The sequence below is a fragment of the Pseudochaenichthys georgianus genome, chromosome 11, assembly GCF_902827115.2.
Source record: "Pseudochaenichthys georgianus chromosome 11, fPseGeo1.2, whole genome shotgun sequence".
Lineage (NCBI taxonomy): Eukaryota > Metazoa > Chordata > Actinopteri > Perciformes > Channichthyidae > Pseudochaenichthys > Pseudochaenichthys georgianus.
Genome location: NC_047513.1, coordinates 18,522,779 through 18,540,616, shown reverse-complemented (window position 1 = coordinate 18,540,616; position 17,838 = coordinate 18,522,779). Strand labels below are relative to the sequence as shown.

General features: G+C 39.7%; 3 protein-coding genes across 3 annotated transcripts in view; all 3 read left to right on the top strand.

Moving 5' to 3' along the window:
• pard6gb (par-6 family cell polarity regulator gamma b) overlaps positions 1 to 8,020 on the top strand; it is a 30,435-nt gene extending 22,415 nt beyond the window's left edge. Inside the window, exon 3 of the mRNA XM_034094446.1 lies at positions 6,389 to 8,020. Within this exon, the coding sequence (XP_033950337.1) occupies positions 6,389 to 7,479 (1,091 nt within the window). The 3' untranslated portion in view covers positions 7,480 to 8,020. The remainder of the gene's footprint in view (positions 1 to 6,388) is intronic.
• Positions 8,021 to 10,231: 2,211 nt separating this feature from the next.
• Positions 10,232 to 14,339, top strand: bloc1s4 (biogenesis of lysosomal organelles complex-1, subunit 4, cappuccino). The gene is made up of 5 exons (XM_034094786.2): positions 10,232 to 10,610; positions 11,925 to 11,996; positions 12,096 to 12,197; positions 12,672 to 12,800; positions 13,352 to 14,339. The coding sequence occupies exons 1-5, from the start codon at positions 10,296 to 10,298 to the stop codon at positions 13,448 to 13,450; spliced, it is 717 nt and encodes a 238-aa protein (XP_033950677.1). The 5' UTR covers positions 10,232 to 10,295; the 3' UTR covers positions 13,451 to 14,339.
• Positions 14,340 to 15,016: 677 nt separating this feature from the next.
• Positions 15,017 to 17,711, top strand: LOC117455327 (nuclear transport factor 2-like). Its single transcript, XM_034094787.2, has 5 exons — positions 15,017 to 15,122; positions 16,247 to 16,367; positions 16,525 to 16,596; positions 16,772 to 16,870; positions 17,401 to 17,711. The coding sequence occupies exons 2-5, from the start codon at positions 16,263 to 16,265 to the stop codon at positions 17,515 to 17,517; spliced, it is 393 nt and encodes a 130-aa protein (XP_033950678.1). The 5' UTR covers positions 15,017 to 15,122; positions 16,247 to 16,262; the 3' UTR covers positions 17,518 to 17,711.
• The last annotated feature ends 127 nt before the right edge of the window (positions 17,712 to 17,838 follow it).

The window sequence follows — 17,838 nt, the reverse complement described above, 5'->3', positions numbered from 1 at the left end:
GTGATTATGGACTCTCCTGTCACTAAGCACTTTGTCACGCTTGGTTGAAAACCATGATGGGGGCAGGGGGGTTGTTGGGGTGCAGGAATGTCACTTGCATAGATGAACTGTAGCTGGATAATCTGTAGACAGAGCAACATGCTCCAAGTCATGGGCTGTAATTGATCATATAGAAGTGAACTTGATTTAAAAAATCTAAATATGTAAACCTTCCTTTAAAACAACCCTGTTTTCTAATAATCCAATTTTGTTTTTGAAATATGTATTAAGGAAGTAGGAGATGTTCTTCCTGTAAAGCAGTCCAGTGTTATTTGTGTGGGTCTATATGGAGTACAACGTTCATAACTTTGTTGTAATGAGTGTATATTTACCTGAAACTATTAATCAGTGTTTGCCATGTAGCACTGTCATGTTTATGGTAGCCTAAAACGGACAAACCAGACACTGGCTTTAGAGAAGTCCTTTATTGTTTTTACGCTACCTTAATGCCACCGCTCATAAAGGCAAAGCAGTTTTCAGTTGGTCACAATCTGCAGCTCTTACATCTATACAGTAAATATGACACGACAGCAGGCAGGCAGTTAGCTTAGACTAGCACAAGGACTGTAAAAAGCTGCCTTGGCTCTGTCCATAGTGCCTATAGTGTCTCTATAACTTCTATAAAGCAGTGGTTCAAAGCAATACAGTCTTCTTTGCATGTTGTAGTTGGCTCTTTGAAGCAGTCTGAAAGGATTTTGTGTTTGTAAGTTCCTCAGCGGGGCCGCTAGTGTCGGGGTCATAACACCGAGTCAAAATATCATTAGCAGGAGGGGGTCACACGCTGTTAGCAGGGTGTCGATGTTGTCGCCTTTACCCTAAGTGTCATATGCACATAAAAGGCTTTAGAAAGAGTAATAATGAACATTTTTAATATTAACAATATGTTGTTGTTTTTTTTACAGCTGCTTTGACAGTTACTCAGCCGATCAGAGCTGATAATGGGAGCTTTTTATAGAAATGGATACAGCATGTACTACATTTACTGCCCACTGAGCACAACGATCTCCATTCATATAGATGAACATGTTCATATGCCGTGACACGCAGGGACTGCATTTACACATGCTATTACTGTACATACAACACTGGGAAAACATATTACAAATGATGTCACTGGTTCCAACATACAAAAGTAGTTAACATAGCGTGCTAACTTTCACAAAGCCCTATGTGAAATATCACACATGAGGCTGGCCCCAAACACCTCCTCACATATTATTAGTCTGAACTTCTGTTGGTGATTGCTGTACCTCTGAGTGGAGCCAAAAACATACGAGTCATGTTGTGTTGTTGCAGATTCATGTAAAGCCAGTAGACACACATCAAACAATGTCCCTGTTGACTAATTTCCTCATTCCATTTGTACGTTACGCACTATCCATTGCACAGCCATTACCAAAGCACGAGAAGAATTTGAAACCCTTTGTCAAAATAAAAGTGTGTTTTTCTTTCGGTTCATTTCCATCGTCTCTTCAGTCTCTGTTTATAGTCGAGTCAGGAGGGAGTGTAAGGAGACCTGCCAGGAACAAGTGTGCACAGAGGCCCTAATGGTTGATCATAAAACTCTTTAGATTCCTGTCTTTTATGGGAGATGGTGGAAAAGCAGTAGGACTTTAAAGGGCCTTCTCTTCACAGCTTTGGTTAACTAGAGGTGGAACAAAGACTATTTCCCTCTTTTTTCCAGGAACAGCATGAGGCCGTCAAGCGGCAGCTACTGAGAGCCAGATGCAAACTACTAAATAGGCTGCTAATTGGTGTGTTTTCGCCTTTTTTTAAATGCGGTATTACAACAAAATATGTTGGGTTTTAGGATCAGTTGGTTAACTATATGCCAGTGATGTGTCATATCAATACAAGCTTTAAATAGCCCGATGCTTTCCATTTCAAGCAGCCAATGCTTGTCTTGAGAAGTCATGCAGATCTTCAACCTGTTTAAAGATATCTCCATTCCCGACTACTTTTTCCACCACATTCCTCGAGTGTCACATGCAGACTCATGCACACGCCCACACACGTCAGCAGAATGTAGGAGACACCCAGAAGCCGTCCTTCCACCTCTGACCTCTCTCCCCTGACCTTGTGTGGGCTAGAGTTTAAGCATTATATGGTTTTTAGCACCAGTATTCCTAAATTAAACTCCTTTTATGATTAACTTATGCCAGTATTTAACGACTGAGTTCAGGTTTACACTGCTGAAAAACATGGCAAGTTTTGAAAAAATGTCACTGTCAGATTTTGACCTTCTTTCTTTATCCACCCAGCTGTGTCGGAGCTCTCGTATTACCCTTACTGATGCTCTTTACCACAGATGTTAAATGTTGTTTAAGTGAATGAATGTTTTTTCCATGCCTGTCAGCATTTATCCTGACAGGGATTAGCTGTATTAGATCTGGTGGAATTCCCTGAAGTTTAAAGTTTAGGGTAAATGCAAACGGCTGGAGTGTGCATTCATGCTTGGGGCGTCCTTAAATTGTGCATAACATAACTCGTAATATCATACATACCCTGAGTGATAAATTACATTTGATGACGAACAACTTTTTGGACATATTGACTGAGTAGCAGCTTATTGAAACACAAAGCTTTTTTGACGGGCTTTGATCTGAGGTGCTGTTTGGCCTGCAGATGCAGGGCAGTGACTTTGATGAACGGGTTCACATTGGTTTACCCATCATGCTTCAGTGTAGCAGGGATTATGTTTGTCAAGAGTTGTAATGATAACCTTTGTGTGATCAGCTGGAAGGTGCTCACATAGTGTGTGTGTGTGTGTGTGTGTGTGTGTGTGTGTGTGTGTGTGTGTGTGTGTGTGTGTGTGTGTGTGTGTGTGTGTGTGTGTGTGTGTGTGTGTGTGTGTGTGTGTGTGTGTGTGTGTGTGTGTGTGTGTGTGTGTGTGTGTGTGTGTGTGTGTGTGTGTGTGTGTGTGTGTGTGTGTGTGTGTGTGTGTGTGTGTGTGTGTGTGTGTGTGTGTGTGTGTGTGTGTGTGTGTGTGTGTGTGTGTGTGTGTGTGTGTGTGTGTGTGTGTGTGTGTGTGATATCAAGTCAGGACTAGAAAGCTATGACGCCTGATAGTTCAGCCTCATTAGATTCTTTGAAATACTCAGTGACCTTTATGAGATTGGACTGTTATTTAAAACATTATTTTTTTTGGCTGTAATTTAAAGAGCAGAGTAATTTTCTGGCATTATTCTATACTGCAATCACATTTAGTTTAAACTGCACAGTACGGTAGTGGAAGCACATAACCTATACTGCAGTAGCAGAGAATATCATTGTTAGCTTTGCAATAACATTTCAGTTTGATGAGTGTACTGGTCCTTAATATAATAACCCTGCAGACAGACATGGAAAGGCTTGGCTGCCACAGTCTGCTCCTATGACTCCACATCTTAATTTGTTTGGCATCTCCAAATAATGCAATCCCATGATGCTGCAGTGATTTGACTCAACAGGTTAAGTTACTGCAGCAGTCATAGTTGTGATGGAAGGCGTAGTGCACTTAAGGGCTGCAAAAAACAATGATTGTTATGATCGATAAATCTGATTATCCTTAATTTGCTGGTTAATCACAATTTTCCAGATCTTGTGGTGATGAGCGATTCGATTTACTGCCATTAAGGACCAAGCAAAACAACTTATTTTCACTTTTGACAAGCTGGGACCAGAAAATGTGCTCCATGATTAATCGATTAACAAAATAAATTGAGATTATTTTTCTATTGATGGAGTGTAATTGACTTTTTTTCTTCCATCTTGATGGAGGGTTCAAATGTAGTGTTTTTGATTTCCTGAAACTTAAATTAACTTTAGGGAATCTGCCTTGGCTCCAACTTTCATTATCCAGATGGGAACATGAAGAGGATACTTTGAGTGTTTTAGTCTGGTAAACCACTAACTAAACACAGTCGACTGTGACTGTTTTAGTTGGTCTGCACCGGGCTTGTGCTAGTTTTTTGCTCACTATGCTTCCCTTTTTTAGTTGCTGGTTTCACTTAAATAAATAAGGGATAGATATGTATGTTTTGATATGTTATTGTTGTGGCTTACATAATGGACACCAGTGGGACAGAATTTAGACCAGACGCTTGTCAAATGGAGCTCTCCCAGTGAATTGTGATCAGTGTTATCAGATGTAACCCCTGCTTAGCTTAACTTCAATCGTTCCTCTTCAGCTATTACCCCGGGATGTGTCAAACACACCACGTCTTTGTATCTGTACGTTTCTTTAAACAAATGACGTGTACTTATGGGATTTTGCTGAGCAGCTGTGAGACATTACAAAGAGAAAGCATAATTATAGTTGTACACTTAGGATTTCTGACTGAAAGCTCGTCTGTCCTACTAAATGTACTGGTGAAGTGGTGTGCTGTGTGGTTTCAGACTGAAGTGAGGGTGTGGAGGGAGAAGGGTGTTGCACCATAGACCTATAATGAGACTCTGCAGCGGATCCCTCGTATATGCTTCTCATCAGGGAGACTTGCACTTGTGGCAGAAATTCCAGCCCTGTAGCACATGCTTTATCTGGATTTAATCAAATCAGCTTCTGCCATGACATGCCCAGAAAACTAAGAATACCATCCACTTGAAGTTTGATATTCAGAAGCTTCTTCTTAAAAAGGTTCATTTTAAAAGCAGGGAAAGTTGATAAGACGAGGCTTTTACTTTCGTTTTTACTAGACAGTTGAGCTTGTGAGCACTTAAAGGCATTATTTCATGCTGTGCCAAGAGACGTCAATCTACATTCTCACTAACACTCATTTAGCACTCTTATTTTCCCCCACTTTCGTCATCACCGATTCCCCATGTGTACTGTGGTTGGTGACACCCACAAAAGCTTCTTCTTCTTCTCTCCTAGTGGTTTGCATCAGATTTCAGACCATTTTCTCTTTTATTTCTGAAGCTGTAGTAAAACATGCTGCTTCGTCAACATTCAGCTCAAGAGAAGCAAATGTGTATTAATGATGAGTCAGCTTTGCATAGGTAGGGAGTTGTATAGCTTGTGTCCAGGCTGCTCTGAGGCTGAGGGGGGGGTGGCTGGCCAGCTGGCTCTGCTCAGAGACTCCACATTTGTTTCAGTTTTCACTCCTTCCACAGTGTACTTTGAACACAGGGCCAAAAATGTACTGCTCAACCATAACAATTTTAGAAAGCAGGTGTCCAAAACAGTAGGGCAACGATGACTCATCACTGCTGTTGCCATGGAAATGCAGGAGCCGATGATCCCGCCTGGGGAGCTTCACTTCCTGTCACATCAGGCTTTGCTGTGTCCAGATTTCCTGTCCGTCTGAGGAGAAGAGATTAGAGAGCAAACAAGTTTTTTTCCCCCATCTTGGGGCACACGGTGTATAATTTCTAACTATCTCACACTGTGTTTTTATCAGAACAATACATCCATATATACTTTCATGCTTCTTTTTTTTAACCTCAGTGTTTTTTATTGCAGAGCCTCAATCGTGCCTTCCTTATTTTTTCTAAAACTAGTTCATGTTTGGCAGTGGCTATGTTGTTGTGAAGAAGCCAGTCCTCTGCGAGCGTTTTTGTTGTTTTATTGATTGTTCTCAATCTCTGGTTGGAAACATGCTTTAGCTGAGATTAGCTCTGATCTTACTGTTTCCATACTGCTTTGTGTCCTTTGTTGTGTCTTACTAATTGAGATAGAAGTTGAATGTTGACTTTTTGTATCTTTTGAGTTTAATGTTTGTTCTGAGGAGGACAGTACATGTATGTGCCTGTGTGGTAAATGCACTGAGTGTCCCTACAGCTGCTGCCTGGTAGCAGAAGGCTGGATCACCTCTGTCAGCACAGAGAGGAATGCTCTGCACACTCAGCGTTGTATACCAACATGCACACTAAGAGAGCGAGTCCAAGTATTAGCTGCATGTGAATCCAGTTGCTCACATTTAATTTGTCATACATAGGTTGGACTACTTGTCAAATCGTTGCTTTATTCTTAACTCTCTTTGTAGAATATACCAGCAAGCACTCAGGCCATGATAAGGGCTTCAGTTTTAACAACTTTAATGTCGCACAATGGATTTAAAATCTGTATATAGTAAATGTTTACCAGGTCTTTTTCAGGCGGTTATGTTTTCACACTCCTGTGCATAGCTTGATTAAAGGTTGTTAGGCAGTTGGTTTGATGTAAAGTTGAAGGCAAAGACTCATGAACAGGTTTTGTAGTTTGAGGATGGCAACTTTACAAATCCTGCTCTCTCAATATTTGTGTGGTGTATTAGTTTTCCCTTTTCCTTAATGCCTTAAGAATTAGGGGACAAAGAATTCATAGTTTTTAATGTGTTGCCTGCAGATTACCAAAGATTAACCCGTTCTGTCTTTCCTTTATGTTTTACAGAAGAGATCGACTATGCCAGCTATGGTTCCAACACTTTAACCCGTAGGAAGAAACCAGTGGTTGCACTGCGCAACAATGACATCAACCGCAAGCGACCACACATCCGCATCGGCATGCCGCAGGACTTCCGGCCCGTCTCCTCCATCATTGATGTGGACATCCTACCTGAGTCTCACCGGCGTGTCCGACTGTATCGCCACGGCTCGGACAAACCCCTGGGCTTTTACATCAGAGATGGAACCAGCGTCCGGGTGACCCCCCACGGGCTGGAGAAAGTCCCCGGCATCTTCATATCTCGGCTGGTGCCTGGAGGGTTAGCGGAGAGCACCGGGCTGCTGGCGGTCAATGACGAGGTGCTGGAGGTGAACGGCATTGAAGTGACGGGAAAGTCCTTGGATCAGGTAACAGATATGATGATCGCCAACAGCCACAACCTGATCGTTACAGTCAAGCCAGTGAACCAGCGGAATAATGTGGTCCGCAGCAGCAGGATCTCAGGGAGTTCAGGGCAGTCGTCAGACAGCAGCGGGTCGACCGGTTACCCGAGTTTGTCAGTGGCCTCAGTGGGGATGATCTCCTCTGGAGCACATGGGTACCAGGACGACCTGGAGAGTGACGAAGATACGGATATTGTCATTGAGAACAGCATCAAGCGGCCGTCTCAAAGGTCCAATGCTTCGCTGGCGTCCAGTGTGTCTCGCACACATCAGCAGACACCAACGACAGCTTCGGGCCAAGCGGCACCTCCGAGCCCCCCCACACGTCCTTCATCGGTGGTCTCAACCGCCTCCTTCCACTCGCAGCCGAGCCTCAATGGAGGGTCGCAGCACCACCACCACCATCACCTCCACCACCAGAGCAGCCTCAGCTACCAGCTCCACAGAGACCTGAGCCTTCACCACAACCCGCACCAACAGGCCCAGCTCCGTCACCACCAAATACAGCCTGTGCATCACAGCAGCAACCCAGCCCTCCGCCACAGCAACGGCAGCCTGCACAAAATCCTCAGCTCCCTGAAAACGGACCCACGACACAGTCTCGCGCTGCCCAGGGGCGGAGTGGAGGAGGACGGCACCGTCATTACCCTATAATACTTAGAAACAAACACACACGGACAGAAAACATCCCAACTGCTCAGAGACTTAAACTGGAACAACAGGCCGGAAAAATATGAGCATGAGTGTGTTTTATCGGATACTAATTTTGTAACTTCCGTTTGTTTTTGAGACATAATTGATAATTGGATGTTACGCACCAGGAAACAAGGAAAATGTATTGTATATATTTCCTGTATTTTTTAAAGTTGTCTTTGTCTTACATCAAAACATTTGTATGTATGTGTGTCAGAAGCATCAGAACAAATAACTGTTTTTAGGCGAGTCCACTGTATACTAGAGTTCTGAATGTGCCTACAGCCTAATATCTTTTGTTAGTGACCACTTTTATTAAGATCCTTTTCATTCTTATTACTGGGACCAACTTGGGGTTGCTTATGGATGTTTTTAAAGAGTAAATCTATATTTCTTATATTCTGATAAATGCTGTTTAGATTATGTGTTTTTATAGTTCTTTTATGCATTGATGATTGTGATCAAATCCTTGTTTCTGTTCCAATAAATTATTCTAAGTCTGCTAACTAGAAATGTGATGTTTGTTTCCAAAGTTATCTTTATGGTTCTCATGCTTTACATACTGTCTTTTTAAAACTCGCTGATTCCTCCATTGTTTACTTTAATCTTCATGGCAGCTGTTCGGCTTTTAGAATGTAATCTCTCTTATAGCCACTACTATTAAACTAGTGAACATTTTACATAATGTTTCATTTTAAATTTTTGGAGATTAAACTATAAATCTTTGTCCACTTGATAATAGTATTTTAAGACTGCAAATAGTCAGTTCTATATAATGAAAAGAAGTAAAGGCCAAAAATACTTGAATTGAAAGTTGCATCTTATTCTAACATGAGTTTGTGTGACTCATTTTTTAACTCAATTTTAAATCCTTAATATCATCACTTATTCACTTAGTTGTGGTCTAGTGTTGTAGGCTTGGTTGAAATAAAAATACAATGTCAGATGACCTGTGATATTTCCAGGTCATCTTGAAGAGGTTTAAGCTTCTTCTTTTTTTTTAATACCACTACTGGCAGTCAACAAAGTAGACAATCATGGCAGAGGCTGACATCCCATTTCTTTCGGTAGCAGCATTTTCTACAGACGATGAATGCATAGCCAGTAAGAGGTATGACTTTCTTTTTTCCTGGTATTAATGGTAGTGTTAATACTGTTTTGTAGCTGCATTCATTTCATGAACATAGTTTAACCTCGTGGCCAACAGCAAACTAGGTAAAACCACACTGATTGCTGATGTAATGACTATTCAAAGATGATAAACAATTAACAACCCTTTCGATGTTACCTCATTCCCATTATGTCATTTAAAAGTTTATTAAAAGCCCATGCCTGTTGTAGGCTGTTAGGTTGGGTAGGAAACACAGGTCTAGTTCATCACAAAATAATTTGCTCTAGACATCACATGGTGCCGCACTATCTGAAGGTTGACTTTATTATTTCAGACACAACAACTGTGAATGTTCAACAAAAAAAATACCTCGGCTTTGTCCGAGGTCAACGGCCTTCCAGCAGGAGCAAACTACTTTCACCTCTCTGCTAATGAATGTTTGTCTGCTTTGTTTACTCGACATGCCACACTGCTCAAACAGCTAATAGATCATTGACACCCGACTGGCGGTTTGCTTTGGCTGTATTCTGCACCACCAATCGGCAGTAGATTGGATTTGTAGACCCCGAAATCCCCAATCTCAATCTTTAATTCTGACTTTCCATCACGGGTGACCAGCATAGTAAGTATGTTTATATTTGCAAAAGATATGCACATAAAGTAAGTCCTTGATGTGTAAATAGTTTTAACACTGATGTGTGACACAACTATGCTCCTCACATGGGACACAGATGCTTACTGTAGCTGGCAATTTTGAGACTCAAGTGTACACTGATTAACGCTGACAAAGTAATGATAAAGTTTAAATTAACAACTGCACATCTGAAATAGAGTTCTAAATTTGATGTGCGGAGAAAACTTTAATGACATCCATCAGATTATTTGTACTAGCCATATGTAAATGCATATTTAATATTGAGTGGGATCCATTGCAGAATGCAAACTAACTTATTTGAGAGCTCATCAACTCTACTAAAATTAGAAAATGTTGAAATGTGTAATAAACCTTAACCAATGACATACCTATGCATCAGTTCATTGCCATGCAAAAATTCCGGCTGCCATCTGCTGGCCGACATTGCAATGACATGACATGTCCTGAAATGTACAATAAGAGCAATGAACAAAAGTGCAAGAAAATAATATTTTCTGCATTATCCAACCGATAAGGCTTTGGCTTTTAGACCATTTTTGATGATACAACCCAATGTCTAAGATATGTAAGTCACGTTGGATGAATACAGTATATCTTTAAAGCATTAATACTGTTTATTAGTTGTAGTAGCAGTTTCTCAATGATTTGCTTATAGAAACATTACATTATATTTATGGATTTCAATAAAATAAATGTTTTTTTTATCCTTCACTATGATGATATAGTAGCCTTCATTTCGGGTAAAATTATACAGAAAATATTTGTGGTTCTAACTCATTTTACATAGCCTATCATAACAGATATTACTGTTGTACAAATAAAGTAAAAAAGGTGATCTGTAGTTTATAATTGAATGTGATAAAGTTGGACTAAAGGTAAATGGCTGAAGTTTGAACCTCGCAACACTGCTCTGACCCTTACGAGCCACCGTAGTCTGTTCGACCCACGTGATCTAGTCAGTTGACAAGGCAAAACGACAAAACACGGCAGTAGCTCAGAAAGACAGCCGATATGGACCTTCATCGGGTGGACAGGGTGGGCCTGCTGTCTCCCCTGGAGGAGTCCAGCGCTGAGATCAGCAGAGACAGCGGCATCGTCTCACAAAGTGCGAGCAGTCTGTCCATGGTGAGCGAAATCCTCAGCAGCGGCACCGTGTCGCAGAGCCCCAGCTTTGGCGCAGCAGCCAACGTTATCTCTCAGAGCCCCAGCCTCAACGAAGCAGCGGAGCCCGGGACCCCCGAGCAGCGGACCCCGGAGCAGGACGAGGAACTGAGACACACAGCCCTCAGCTACTCCTCCTACATCAAGGCGACAGCTGGAAAAGAGGTTTGTGCTCAGAGCCACCAGTTTATATAAAACAATGTGACTACTAGCTAAGTTAACGTTAGCTGTTTGTGTATAAAGTACTGTATCGCATACTGCAGTATTATTACTTGGCTTCACATCCACTAACGAGCAAGCAGTTCTGCCAATCGATGTGGTTTCTAAGCGACACTTAAGTAGTGATATGATTGGTTTGCTGTCACTCGTTCGTGTCTGCCATAACAGCCCCTGTGATGTGGAGGTATTTCATGGCAGAGATGGTACACAGTTCTATCTTAGCCAGGCTGTAGTGGCTATGTAGTAGCAAGTCAAGTTCTTAGTCAAAACTGTAAAGCCCAAGTCCTAATATTTATATGCTGGAGTCTAAAACAAGTCATTATGCCCCCTAAACGTACTGTATGCAGAGGTGTAACAAATAGCTCGGTGTAGAAATACTATAGAACTTTAGCAATTATTATTATAGCAAATTATATATATATTTTAAAGGGCTTTAAACGCCATGAAGTTCGGTACTACTCAGTGTGTGCAAACTGTTAATGAACAGTATAATGCTTTCTGTAGCTCTGGAGAAAGCTTTCAAAAGTAAAGGACTTTTTACAGTTGGATTACTGCATGTTTCCTGGTTGATGTTTTCCTCCTGTCAAAAGAATGACATTGGTTGCTATCAGATTGATTGAAGTACGTCTTTTGTCAGGAAAGTTAAGATTGGATTGACCCTACACTGCTGTGTAACGGCATGACAAAAATAATCTTTCTCAAGAACTTATTACAAGTCAAAAGTCTAAAGACCAAGAAAAGTTACGAGTAATTGGTAATTCCTTACTCAAGACTGACCTGCTTGAGTCCAAGTCATGTGACCCTACAGTCAAATAAAACCGCTCATTAAGATGTACTATGACAGACATAATGGTTGAACTGACAGTCAATTCATAACAATATCAACACCAGGATCAGCTTAAACAGATAGTTGTATATATTTGTAGGAACTCTATCTATTTTCTTATGATGGTCGACTGACCAAAATGTTGTCATCCGGAGAGGACACTAACTGAAACATTAACTGAAAATGTGTGAGCTAGCTTCTTGCTCTGTAAGACGACAAAGAGCCCTGTGATTCAGCCCTGTAGGCATGCTCACTCAATTTAAGGGCAATTGATTGAATTCAAGCTTTAACTGGTGTGTGGGATTGATAATAAAGTGCACAGAAACAGTCTCTTAAGCCCCAGGCTGGCTCAGTTTCATTGGATGTAATTTCAGTTATCTTGTTTTGTTTCTAGATAGTTTGTGCAGATTTTCAGATTTTTCTTTCCCCTCTAGATCCTGTGCTTGGACAAGAGCTTGGAAGAAATGCTGACAAGAGTGGATGAGTTTGTTGGAATGCTAGATATGGTAAGCTATGACACTGAAACAACTTATGAATGCACTGTATCATATTTGTATTCTCATTGAATAAAATGCATATTTGTTTCTCTTATTCTTTTAAACTAGATCCGTAACGATACCTCCCAGATAGTAAATGAAAACCTACCTCAAATCCAGCAGAAGTCGGATGAAATGAAACAAATATACAGAAGAATTGATAAGCTGGAGGTGAGTGATCCTTTTGATTACACAATATTCAACGTCAGGGTTGACGACAACTTAAATAACACAACACAAATAGTTGTATTGGCAATGGGCCATGAAACTTGTGATGTAATGTGTAGTGAACAGGATTTATACAGTATGCAGTGTTTTATTCATTATTAACCAAACAAAATATCCTCCTCCCAAGAGGAACAACTTCAAGACATATTGTGAACAAGAACATACTCATTGACTGGTTGTTTCCTCTTCCAATAATGGAACTAAACACCAGTCTAGGAGCGCTGTTACTGTTTTAAAATGCTTATAACCTACCAAGCAACTAATGGGAATACAAACCTGCATCAATAAGCAAAAATCTGCAAGGCTTGTGAGACTTTTAGCTTTATTTAATTGTTTAAGTGTTTTGAATTTCCTTGGTCTCAAACAGTGTGAATAGATCTCAATTGTATCTGGTTTTTGCTTTTGGAATGGCTGCAGGCCTTTGTAAAGATGGTGGGAGCCAATGTCAACGAGATGGAGGATCAGGTCACGCTGGCAGAGGGAGAACTAGGAACGCTACCCGGTGCTTTCAAGAAGATCTTCCGCAGTGTCCCAGGCTTCTTAAATGTGCGTTTTGTATGCTCAGTACCTATAAATGTTATGTTTGTTTAAATACTAACTGTCATGTAAAAACCAGTAAACGGTTTGGTGTGAAACAGATAGTTTTCCAATAAACTGGCTTCCGTTAACTGCTAGAATCCACTTCAAGACAATGGTACTTGTGTACCATGCTGTGAATGGATCTGGCCCTTCCTACTTCCAGGACATGGTTAACACACCTTCCGGCGCAGACTGAAAACTCATCTCTTTCGACTCCACTTCGAGCAATAGAACTATTAACAAAGCACTTATATACTAATAAAGGACAGGCTTATCTAAAGCCAGTTGAGTAGCACTTGAAATGTTTTTGCTCTATGAAACCTGATGTACTTATATGATTCTGTTTTCTTCAAGTTTGTATTTTGTTGGTCGAACGCACTTATTGTCGCTTTGGATAAAAGCGTCAGCTAAATGTAATGTAATGTAAACATTAAGAATATTGTCCAGCAATGTTTGTGACTATACTCCTGGCAGAAGTTTTATATTAAATAATTCCTTTCGTGTCCTTTTAATCACAGAAACCGACCAGCCCAAGAAGAACAGCACCACATCAACGTCAAGAAATCCCCAGCGTGTTCCGGACAGACGATTATTTCACATCACAGCCAGAGCAGTGACATGCGAGAACATTGAACACAACACTTGGTTCTAACCTCAGAGGCCTGTTGGGTGAAGACTGTAGAGACTACTTGTACTGCCATCCATTGCAAAGGAGCTATTGGTGCATGGGCCTCAACAAAGCAATAGTAGCCTTTCTGAACAAGTCACTGGAAGTCAAGTGCGGGAAGACATTCTGCATTTTTTGAGTGTCATTTTCCTGGCAGCAACAAGCACTGAACTGTAGCAAAATGTTTTTTAAAGTGCCTAAATGGGTCTTATCTCTGTCACGCTTGTTTTCTCCATTTATGTGGAAAACAATGTCAGATGTTTGATTTGATTTGAAGTCAGGAGGACTAAGGAATCCCCCTTGCCAATAGGACACTGTAACCAAGGTACAATTGGAGGAACTGTAAAGATCTTAAAATGTATTACAAAAAGAATTAACCCAGCTTTTTTATAAATAACATTCCTGTTGTGTTTGTAAAGAAGACCTGCACGCTGTTATGAATTAATCTGTATTTCTAATGTCTCATCACTCTCTCCGACGCAATATGGATCTCCTCTAGTAAAGCATTTAATGTCTTCCATTTCAGGAAAATTACATTATTGATAGCCTGACTGTATGGCTATGTGGTACATTTGCCTAAATGATATTGGGCTATATCTTTGATAGCACCTTTTAAAATAAAGCACACCTTAGATGATTGGTTAGTTCGTAGTTCATGTGATTCAGTTTTGTAACTTTAACTGGAGAAAGCTTTAATCTCGTCGGGGGAGACAACTGTACCTAAGAGATGTGACGTAAACCTTAGCCATCCAACAATCAATGGCTAAAGCTATGGTTTATTATTTGATTAATTGTTTGCCAAATAGTTCACAAATAAAGACGTTTCATTTACAGGTTGATCTTGTTTGTTTTTTTAATAATCATTAAAGATTTGGGGAGTAACTGCGCTAACATTGAAACTGAGAAGGCTTCAAAGTGTTTTGACTGTCCTCCTGCCAAATGTATTATAGGAAGAAGGAGGTAATATGCTTATTACTTAAGTTTTCATAAAGTTATTGTTGCATAACAACATGATTAATGAATAGAGCTATGACTCCAAAAAGGCAGTACAACTGAAGTTACTTCACTCGGCCTTTATAATACCTTCAACAACTGTATAGGTTTTGCCAATTAAAAACACAGTACTCAATTTTTATTTCACAGTGTCTGTTTTAAAATAAGTAACATAATCTTAAACAACTGAAATGTATAAATTAAATAATGTCAGCTCATCGCCACTAAAAAAATGAGTCTTTGAGCCCTGAGTTTAGTTTTTCAGACAACGCCTCCATTTAGCCTGATTAATAATCCCGCCTTCATACTAGGGTTGACTCTGAATTGTGGACTGTATTTGCTCTGAGCGTGTCATTTACATCTTCCATATGATTGACAGGACTAGAGTCCAACCATCTGTACTACAGTAGCCTATTCATAATCATAAATACATACATGGTTGAAGGTGGTACGGAGTCGGGGAGAATGAGCTCCTGACAGGCTGAACACAGGGCAGAACTATTTCAACGTTGTTAGCCCTTATTGGTCAGTTGTAAGTGACGTCATCGGTTTGTCATAACTCTGAGGAAGCGGGAACCTCCATCGTTATTGCCTGGATCTCCATGCTGGCTCGCCCGCCGATCGAAAAAGTAAGCTAAAACTTTTGGACACGGTAAAGTGTTGTTTTTTAGTCTAATGTTACCAAACAACAGCTTCTCCAGTTGTAGTAACACGGTGTTTTTGAGACGAATATAACAGCGAGACCACATTAACTGAAACGGTTCCGAGAAAAGTAAATCTTTGTGCTAACGTTAGCTATAACTTTACGCTTTTGAATGGCTTATGGCCGTGACACTTTCTGTAGCTAACCCCCAGGCTAGCCCAGTGCTTTCTGATGGACCTGATTCTGTTTTTAATCTTTATTGAGACTCGTTTAATATATTTTTTTTAACTGATGCGGCTTTGTCCAGGCGTTACTCATACAGATAATGACAACAACGTATTGCATGACTAGCAACCTTCACACAACAATTCAGCATTAAAAGTTTTAATTGTTGGTTTTGTCACGGTTTTAATCGGTTTTATCGTTGGAACACTGACATCAAACACATTGTAAAGGAAGTTTTCCAGCTGTTAATTCCTGGCCAAATTAACCAGCTCCAGAGACGTAAATATACATAATTATGCGTGGTCTGAATTAATTTCACTCGGAGACCACCGTCACAAATCACCTTTTACCACAACTCTCAAAGTGTTCCCCATATCAATACAAAGCATATCTGGGGAGAATGTTCCCATAGTGAAAGTGTCAACATACTATGTTGACAAATGTCTTCTCCTACCTGTCCAGTAACCATTACATTTAGTAATAGAGTGCTAAATGTAGGGCAACCTGTCGTAGGATAAAGGTGTACAAAGCTTTGGATTGAGATTTTAATTTCCTTTTTACAACATCAGATTGAGTTTTTCTCTATCACAAGTTGTTCTAACTGTGTAACTAATTGAGTGATTGGCATTTCTATCTAGGTTAGAATCCTTGGATCAGTACTATTTGTACATGTTAAAAGCATTAACAAGCAATACAAAGTGTTAATTTAATGTGACCATGACTGATTATTATGGTGTTGTTTTTACATGTATTGTTCAAATAACTGGAATGACCAGAACATTTCTATGTTAGAAAATATATTTGTGGAGTGTCATCAGTAAACATTACCATTATTTGACTGCAGCTTTGACTGACTGCTAATAACAATACTTTTTGATTTTACAGATCCAAAGCTTCACAGATGGCTTGCGAAAAGGAAATATGGCAAAAGATTGGGGAGGGCTTTGTCCAAGAATATTACAACCAGTTTGACAATACCAACAGGACAGGACTGGGTAACCTTTATGTAAGTTTGTTCATTCTCAATTAAATTATTGCCTGTATTATGGATAATATCAACACTTATAAACCAAATATCCACTAACGTTACATTCATAGTTGAAGTTACTGTTGTAAATACTGTGATTCGTGGTCAAATAAACATGTGATTGTAATTTCCTCAGGCTCCTGATTCCTGTTTGACATGGGAGGGTTCACCTTTTCAAGGGAGAGAAGCTATCTCTGGCAAATTAGCAGTAAGTGCTTATTTTTCATTAATTCATACAAACGTTTAAAAAGTAGCCTTTCCTGACATGTTATAAGTATCAGAAATGAGGAGCAAAACAGTTTCCAGACTGGAAACTTCATATCAAAGAATCCTGTTTTTGTTATTGTACACTATTAATAAATGCTATTGTTCCCCATTTACAGAACCTGCCTTTCAAGCGTATTAAACACATTATCACAGAACAAGACTTCCAACCCACGGTAGACAGTTGTATCCTGATCATGGTGTTTGGACAGTTGCAGGTAAGCTTGAACATTTTTGTAGATAACCTTGGGTCTGCATATGTTTAAAAAGTAAGATGTAGACAATCTCTTGTCTGAAACAGAGCAATGCGCTGTGGAAACACTTGCAGTAATTTCCTTCTAATATATATTACTAAAATAGGCTATATAAATATAGTGGTATTTAATATACATTTCTCTAGTGTTGTTGTTTTTTTGTCTTTTGATCTGATGATGAACAAATTATGAGTTTTTTGTAGTTTACATATAATGCATATTTCGCCAAAGGATAATATATATTTAAGTTGTAATTATGCTTCTGGATATATATATATATATATATAACATTTTGTTGATTGACCTGCTACATCTGATTGCCTTTGCTACTATAGTCCAAACAACTGTGTTAATTTACAAAAACATAACATTGAATATTTCATGTATGGTTACAGAAAAGATCTTGTGTGATGTGTATAATACATTTCTGCTTCGGTAGAAATTGGAGTATAATCGTTGTGCTCACAAATACTTCTCAACTGCTTTTGTAACAGGTAGATGATGATCCACCAATGGCCTTTCATCAAGTGTTTATGCTGAAGTGCCAAAACGGCGCATGGGCGTGCACAAATGATGTGTTCAGGTTGGGGATTCACAACATACCGGTGTAGCGATCTGGATTTGTTGGTTCACACACATTGATATCCAGCTCAGAGTTCATTTAATAGTCATGCTGTCATTCCAAACACAAAGGAAAATGTGAAAAATTCCTCCACATACTCACATCATCAAATGGAATGCTATTTGTTAACGATTTCATTTTAAATTGCATTCCTTTTCAATTAAAGAATTTATCATTCTGAAAGACTGACTGATTTTTTTTGTCTTGTTCTACTTGTTTTTGCAAATGAGAGAGACTGCGGTATGATGATTTTAGAAGAGTTATTAAAGTCGATTCATACTGCTGTTAGGCTTTTATTTTTGTAGTTTTA